Source organism: Coffea arabica, chromosome 3c (assembly GCF_036785885.1).
Source record: "Coffea arabica cultivar ET-39 chromosome 3c, Coffea Arabica ET-39 HiFi, whole genome shotgun sequence".
Taxonomy (NCBI): Eukaryota; Viridiplantae; Streptophyta; class Magnoliopsida; order Gentianales; family Rubiaceae; genus Coffea; species Coffea arabica.
The window spans coordinates 5456795-5465278 of record NC_092314.1 but is presented as its reverse complement, the minus strand read 5'-3'; the positions used below and the strand labels follow the sequence as shown (position 1 = coordinate 5465278).

General features: G+C 35.2%; 1 protein-coding gene across 3 annotated transcripts; it reads right to left on the bottom strand.

Moving 5' to 3' along the window:
* Nucleotides 1-3448: 3448 nt before the first annotated feature.
* Nucleotides 3449-7641, bottom strand: LOC113734685 (uncharacterized). Of its 3 annotated transcripts, XM_072082042.1 has the most exons (6): nucleotides 7131-7641; nucleotides 6898-7020; nucleotides 6271-6324; nucleotides 6060-6179; nucleotides 3876-4171; nucleotides 3449-3700 (listed from the first exon to the last, which is right to left on the bottom strand). In XM_072082042.1, coding segments are annotated over exons 1-5 (579 nt in total). In that variant the 5' UTR covers nucleotides 7132-7641; the 3' UTR covers nucleotides 3449-3700; nucleotides 3876-3890. The 3 variants fall into 3 exon arrangements, with proteins under 3 accessions (XP_071938143.1, XP_071938142.1, XP_027117126.2); XM_072082041.1 differs by having other exon boundaries at nucleotides 3449-4171; nucleotides 7131-7639; XM_027261325.2 differs by having other exon boundaries at nucleotides 3449-4171; nucleotides 6060-6158; nucleotides 7131-7632.
* Between the last annotated feature and the right edge of the window lie 843 nt (nucleotides 7642-8484).

Here is an 8484-nt window from a genome sequence, read left to right as displayed (position 1 = left end):
TATTTCACTTGCTCGATAGTATTTTCACCAACTGGTTTAGTCAATTGAGCTCCACTGGCAGACTCGTTTATTTCTTTTCAACAATCGAAATTACTGGAAACAACGCAACAAAATTAGATTAATACTTAGAGGTAATCGAAATTCTAGTGTAAAGTATAATCTAAGGTGGAACTCGTAAGCCAACACCAACCAGTCAATTGATAACTGAAAGTATGGTTGAGGACCTTAAACTCAAGGCAGACTCGTTTATTTCACACAAATAATTTTAATAACAAAATTTTATCAACTAATTATCTACTTTAAGGTATACTTACTGGTTTACATTGAAAGATATAACCAACCTCAAATTTAAAGCTAAAACTCACCAAGTTAAGACTTACAACAGTCCCTTTGTGAGAATGCCTACAAAGAATTTACTTTTAGATCTTCAAAAATTTCTATCCAATGGTACAAGGGATGCAACCTTTCGCCAAGAGTCAAAAGTTAGTTTCATTTGTTCTTTTTTTGGAAGGAACCTGAAGAGATTAATAAGAAATCAGAGAGGACTAAACTACCTGCTGATTCAAACGAGTGCGTAGTGGAAGCCATTTAAAGTGGCTTGCCACATTTTGTGATCAAATGATGGGAGAAAATATTTGATCCCTTGCCTCCCACCCACCAACTTTGGTGGTGGCCACTGAGCTAAGCTCAGTGTTTATCAAAAGTTAATTTCATCATTTCCTCAACTTTTCTTCTTGACAGACTACTGGGAAAAGTTGCAATTGTTGACAGCCTATTGGGAAATGCTTTGCAATTGAGAGGTGTGAATCCGTGAAATTTGTTAGAAATTTTGTGGAATTTAGCGGTGAACATTACACGGCGGAAATTTAGGATTGACAGGAACTGAATCGTTGTCGGATTGGACGAATGTTTAGCACACCTGTTAGATGTTAGAAGAAAGCTACGTATTAAATCGGAGGTAAGGTTCAAATCTTTAATCTCTCAATCCCACAAAAACACTTGAGGTCTCTATGGTGGCCAAACTAACGCCTAACAGGGCATTGGGGAATAATTTATTTTGCTTCAAAAACAAATTGAAACTTAATATCACGTCAAGATTTTATTAGGAGATCATATGTATTCAGAAATGTTGTCAAAACACTAAACGAGAACAAAATCATGCAAAATAAATGACAAAAATGTTAGAAACTATCATCAACAAGAAGTAGGTACTATTTTATGGCCAACAGTCTACAGGATACTTGTACGATTTCAATGCACATTTCAGCGCAAGCAGCTTCGCAGCATCTCAAGATCTTTGGCTTCTCTTTGTCTACATTGTTATTAAAAAAAAATGAGTTTCTTATGTTAATTTGATTTTTTTCTATCATTTTTTTTGTAATTCTTTTCTTTTTTTTCTCTTTTGTTTCTCCACAATTGGCGCCTGTTTTTCCCGTGTAAAATAATTTCTTACATAAATCTTGTTTTCCAATTCAGGTTTAGTTTCTAAATTATTTTTGTACTGCTAAAAGTTTCTTCCTTGTTCTTCACTAATATTTTGGACCCATTCATAAAATTCCATTCAAGATGTAAATTTAAAACTAAAACTCACCAAATTAAGACTTACAACAGTCCCTTTGTGAGAATACGTAAAAAGAATTTACTTTTAGATCTTCATGAAGTTTCTATCCAATGGTACCAGGGATGCAACCTTTGACCAAGAGTCAAAAGTTAATTTCATCATTTCCTCAACTTTTCTTGTTGACAGCCTGTTGGGAAATGCTTTGCAATTGAGAAGTGTGAATCCGTGAAATTTGTTAGAAATTTTGTGGAAGTTAGCAGTGACCATTACGCAGCAGAAATTTAGGATCGACAGGAACTGAATTATTGTCAGATTGGACGAGTGTTTAGCACACCTGTTAGATTTTAGAAGAAATTTGCATATTAAATAGAAGGTAAAGTTCGAATCTTTAAAGTTTAAACCTCTCGTCCAACAAAAACACTTATGGCCTTTATGGTGGTCAAAGTAACAGCCCAACAGGCCATTGGTGGAATTTAGCTGTGAAGTACTGGGACTCGAGAGCATTCCTTTGTAGTGAAACAGCGAATTAGAAAACCAGTAGAAACCGGCAGATGCATTTCTTCCCTTTTCCATTCTTCGGCAAAAAAAAAAAAAAAAGCTTGAGATTTCGCGCTATTGTTGATAGTTTTGATTCTATTTTTGGTACATTGTTTTGTGCGAGGCAGCCCAGTTAAGCATGATTGATCAAAGTAGCTTTTGTAGTGAAGGTCCAAAAGGATTAGAATAATATATTTTGCTTCAACAACAAATTGAAACTTGTTATCTCATTAGGATTTTATTAGGACATCATATGCATTCAAAAATGTTGTCAAAATACTAAACGAGAACAAATTCATGCAAATAAATAGGGTGGCAACGGGACAGTTACCCGCGAGGGGAGTAATGGGACAGGGCGGGGGCGAGGGCGGGGGCGGGGGCAGGGAACAACACCCACACCCCGAACCCGGTTCAATTTATTAATATAAATAAATGGAATATATTATATATATAATCTAATAATAATAAATTTGGAATATTTAGCAACTAAACATTGCCCTTATTCCATTTCTATTCAAATTTCTAGTTGATATTTGGTACAAACATGTTACGCGTTCTATAAGTATTCCCAAATGTTATCTATACAATCCAATTGAGTTTCTTAATTTTCTTGGTGTTTTATTTCAACACTTTTCTTATTTCTGTTTTCTTTTTTCACTTTTTTCAACTCCGCATTTTATTTTATTCTTTAAATTAAGCTTTGATATATTAAATAAAAGTTTCCAAAAACAAATCAAATTATCACCCGCAAGAAAAGTGGAGCGAGGCGGGGCGAGGATGGGACGATCGGAGGTGGGGGAGGGGGCAGGGGCAGGGGGAGTTTTTTGGCAGCAGGACGGGGGAGAGATCCCCCGGCCCATACCCGCCCGCCATCCCTGAAATTAAATGACAAAAATGTTAGAAACTATCATCAAAAAGAAGTAACACTATTTTATGGCCAACAGTTTACACGATACTTGTATGATTTCAATGCACATTTAAGTGCAAGCAGTTTCGCTGCATCTTGAGATCTTTAGCTTCTCTTTGTCTACATTGTTATTTCAAAAAACATGAGTTTCCTACTTTTAATTTGATTTTTTCTATCATTTTTTTTTTTTGTAATTCTTTTCTGTTTTTCATTTGTTTCTTTACAATTGGCGCCTGTTTTTCCCGTGTAAAATAATTTCTTAGATAAATCTTGTTTTCCAATTCAGGTTTAGTTTCTAAATTATTTTTGCACTGCTAAAAGTTTCTTCCTTGTTCTTCACTAATATTTGAACCCATTCATAAAATTCTATTCAAGATGTAAATTTATTTCAACACATTTATTTTCCTAGATAAAACTTAAAGGCCGATATCACATGAATAGCCTTAAAAAGAATACAAAAGGTTTCTACATTGCTTCCACTAGCGTAGCATGTATTAGTTTGATCAGAAACCATACACACTTGAGAGCCAACTGCTCGGATGTCTTGCATTGTAAATCCATGCATGCAGCATGGAATGCATCCTCACTTTTGCTCTGTTTAAGAGGGAGAAACAAACAATACCACTAGGTGCTCTATAACAAGTCCCTTGCCTTTCCTTAGAACTGCAAAAAGCCAATGATGACTGCATCCTATCCTGTATCATAGTCTAATGAGGACAAAGTTGATAACAAGAGTTAACACTTAGGGATTACAGGCTCAACTTAAGATATTAACTCTACATGCACTTCAACGTAGGAAGATAATACATCTGGCATTTGAGCAAATGAAATACTATGGTCTAAAGGTAAGTGACTTGAAGAAGTAATTACTTGCTCGTTAGTCAACTACTGAGTCACTCTATCCTTGACTGATTTTGGTTTTCCCTTCTGGAGGTTCAGTCTCAGATTTGAATCAGTGATGACTGTTCTTTGTCTAGTTCGAAGATCACCTTTACCGTCAGGTACTTCCTTAAGCGATGTTCTTGTGCTTATACAGCCATCAGCAGCAACAGGCCTCGGAGTAACCTTACACCGGGCGTGTCTATTCTCAAACAGACTTTGCCTTTTCATACTGGCAAGTATATCACCTTTTGGCTTGTTTTTGCTTCCAATCATTTGATCATTATCTGAACCCAAAATAACAAAATAAAACAGAATCAACATTGCAAAAGATAATTGGACAGCATCTTGGCAGTGAAAGCAAAAGGCTCCTCTTGGGAGGTCAAGCTTGAGGACTTGTGATCTCATATGTCTGAGTTGTGTTGGATAACATAAAGCTCGTTGTATTTACCTACGACTTTTAAAAGATTTACATGTTCTGTCAAAATTTATAAGTAGAATGTGCTTCTCGAAAAATAGAGATAATGAATTATTGTTGTAGAAAATCAAGCATTCATTTTGGGACAACTCAGATAGAAAGTTGTCCCCATTTTTTTGAAACATAGGGGTGGAGAAAAGCATGAAATATTTGAGTCAATGTCCTTGATTGTCTTCCAAAGTTTCTGCAACTATTAGATGCCTTCCCTTACAGTTGGTTTGAGTCATGATCCCTTTGATCAAAACAGTTACTCTTGACCAGTTAATAGTTATCACAGACTGCAGCTATATGAGAACAAGAACAACCTGATGCAAAGGAAGCCAAATGGACATATTCATCTGCTAAGTTTTAACCTATCGATTAAAAGGATATACAATAAACACTACAAGATTAGAAGATGCAAGCATATTCTTCTAGAAAATGACTGTTTTTCATCTCTGACCAGTTTATGACGTCTCTTAACTCATTCACTTTTGCTTAAGCTTTGGTAGGAACAGATCTTCCAAACACCTTCACATTTAAATGTTGATATTAGAAAAGATCTGTTACTCCAATCACAGTCATACCTAAAGGTGCAAAGAACATTAATATGAGCATTTCGAAATCCCCCTTTTCCCCTCTCTTCATTTTAGGAAAGATTACAAAAATAGGCCAAGGTTGACATGTTAGGATTTCAACAAGAACAATTAAGGCCAGTTATTTAACTCAACGACATACAGTTATGAAATTGAGATAATCCAACAAATATTTGTTTTGCAACAGCAACAGCAGTCAGACACTATTTTGTGCTCACAACAGAACAAGGAACACAAAGTAAAAGGAGTCATCCATAAAGAAGAGTGGCATTAAAAGTCATAGATCTAGTGGCATTAATTATAGAAGAAGAGTTCCCCTTCAGTCCTGTGACTTATATAAAACTAATCATCCACGATTTTGCCCTGCATGAGTTCCCAAGATGTCACATCCCTAGCTATTACTTGCTCTAGCTGTCCCTTAATTCAATGTCATGCCCAAAAGAAGGGAGATTTTCAATTAGATGAAAGTTCAATCATTGTGTGAACAAGAGAATTCAAAGCCGAAGAAAACATATCACTCATTCTCCAGAGTAATATGTACCTTTCCAGAGGCCTCCTTTCAAACAAAATTCACTGAATAATTTAGTTTTATACAGATTTATCGGGATTCAAGAGGGGATATTCAGTGAAAAGAAACCATATTAATATTTCCGGAAAGTGGCCTAAAATGACATAGAATTAGTGGCGTTAATCAAAGAAGAATCCCCCTTTAGTCCTATCGCTTACATAGAAGTAATTATCCATGATTCAAACCATAGGAGAGTTCCCCATATGTCACATCCCCGCTGTTGTAACTGTCTCTTAGTCAATATCATGCCCAAGAAAAGGGTGATGTTCACATTAGATGAAAGTTCACTTGGTCGTGGATGAGAGCACTCAAAGCCACAGAAAAGAAAGTTCACTCACTCGTGGATGAGATTACTCAAAGCCACAGAAAACACATTGTTTATTCTCCAGACAGTAATATGCATTTTTCCAGAGGCCCTCCTTTCAAACATAATTCACTGCATAATATGGTTTTATACAGCTTCTTCGGATTCAACAGGCCACGTTGGATGTAAATAAAACATATTTCTCCAGCTTTCCAGCATTGGCTCTGTGAGAAGTTCAAAAAGGATGTACCTGGACTGGACAAGACAGCACGTGGTCTTGGAATTGGACTAGCTCTGATATTTGTTTTGTTTTCTTCCAAGAGTTTCTGCTTCCTGTTGCTAATTGCTCCTTTGATCACCAGTGAGGATACTAAGTCAATACAATAACTATAAAATATATGCCCTGCAGGTACTAGCGGGCTAAGAATGAGATTTTGCACACACAGAGACAATAGGTATACCTGAAGTAGAGCTATCAAATCGAGGCACTCTCACAACAGATGTAGGGGAATTGTCTTCACATTCCAAAGGAAAAAAAAAAAAAAAAGAAAGTCAACAATACAGAATATACAAGGGCTTAGCATAAGAACCTACTCAAAAAGTAAAACACTCAACTATTCAAGGTCCTAAAGAAAATTCTCAATCGATTTATTCCTTCATTTCTTTGATATATATGTTTACTTTAAGTAGATGGCTTTCATCAGATTAAACTTCTCTAACTAAATGAAAGCCGTTCTCTCCAGTGCTAGAATACCATGGTTTTAATGAACAAAGGGTGCTCAAAGTTTGTCAGTGCTATGATAAATATACTGCTCCAAGCAGAAGCATAGGCAAGTTCACTCGATCGGGCCAAATACTTAATCGAATATGTATCTCGTAAAATAACAACATATAATTTGATCTAGGAGCTCAGGAAGCAAATCAGAAAACAAAAGGAAAAAAAGGAAACTTTCTGTTCTTATTCTTTCAATTGTGAAGTAAAAGAACGGAACAACAAAAGAAATTCAGCAACAATACAAACACAAAAAACATCAAAAACAAATTCTTCAGGACTGAGAACAGGAAAGTAAACAAATCAAGTGATTTACCTGGAGAAGAGAAGTCATTCAAAGAGAAACATTCAGGAGTCCTCAAGGACTGCAAAGACCTGGTCTCAAACTCATATTGATCATCATAATCTTCTTGTTCCCTCACTTTCACTTTCGGATACACTGGAGAAGAAAACAACAGAAGGGAATTCAATTGACAACCCTTAGCACCACACAAAGAAAACACCACAAAGAACCCAAAAATTAAAAGATCAAAAGCTCAAGATACCCACTTGTTATTCTGCTTGCAGATGCTTCAGGAGTGATCAGGAGAGTTTTTTCAATTTTGGGTCACAAGCAGAATTCACACAAAATTCTTGAAACCCACAAAAGAAAAGTAAAAAAAAAAAAAAAAGAAGCTGCAAATGAAGGATTATTTCGTTTATGCCTTTTTTCGACAACTGATACAAAAAAAAAGCTTAAAAGTCAGCAAGCAGCATAGAATGATCTCTTGGGGCCTGGGGGGTTACCGTTGGTACTATTAGATACTAAAAGGACAAGTCAAACGTTAGGCTCTTCTAGGCAGTGCTTGTTCGTTTAGAAGTGGGAATGGGACAACTAATTGAGACACATGGGCCATAGGGAAAGTTTGATAAATTGAGAATTCGAGTTGAATGAATCAGATTTGCGTTTCTTTTGGAAATGGGGGGACGGATGGACATTGGACGATCGGGCCAACTCTAGTGTATTCTTGGCAACGTGTTTCTCTGGAAATTGAAGAGTTGGCCGCGTGGGATGGGGACTCGTTGCAAAAGTGAGCTTCTACGACACTCTTATGTTACGCAAAGGTCAGCTATAACAACATATGTGGCCCGTGGAGCAAATAAAATAGACAAACTCTTTTTTTTTTTTTAAATCTATTTTTATTTTTCTAAATTTTTTAGGACATAAAATAGACAAAAGCTAGCCATTTGGGTTTTTTATTATTGTTTTTGTTACTATAGAGAAATTTAAAAAACTAGCTTCTTTTCCTTTTGGTTGATTGTGCTTTTTTGAAAAATTCATTTATTTTATGATTATTTTTTTGAAAATTTTTCGTATAAAATTAATCTTCCATATGTTGCAGTGTATACACTGTGAATGCATGACTACTAATCGGGATTTAAAATTTAAAATCTAATTTTTTGCATATATAAGATGCATCTAACTCTATTAGTGCATGTACTATCAGTATATAAAAGATTAATCATTTGTTTATTTAACATGATATTTTATTTTTTATTATTAGAAAGTCTAATTATACTACTCATTGTACCATAAAATATAAATTATGATGTAGTCTTGTTAAAGAAGTGGGAAAATTTGTTCTTCTTATTTGTGCCCAATAACCACGTGTTAATGTCGGCAATTACTTGATTAATAATAATAATGTATTGAATCATGAACAAATTGGCTTGACTTATATGTTTGTGCAGTACTCCCTCCATCCTATTTTATTAATCTTGATATCTATTCTAGCCAGTCTCAAATTACTTGTCATTAAATAAAAAAGGCTAACCTTCCAATTTTACCCTTTTTCAATTTTCAAAAAGGGCATTAAAGTTATGTTTCAATATTAAATACTCTAATAAATCATTATAAAATTCA

Bases quoted from the DNA above. Each gene is read 5' to 3' on its own strand.
- LOC113734685 (XM_072082042.1), bottom strand. The intron at 6,325-6,897 runs GTAAATCACTTG...TGGAATGTGAAG, and splicing joins GAATGACTTCTCTTCTCCAG to ACAATTCCCCTACATCTGTT. The intron at 6,180-6,270 runs GTATACCTATTG...GTATTGACTTAG, and splicing joins ATTTGATAGCTCTACTTCAG to TATCCTCACTGGTGATCAAA.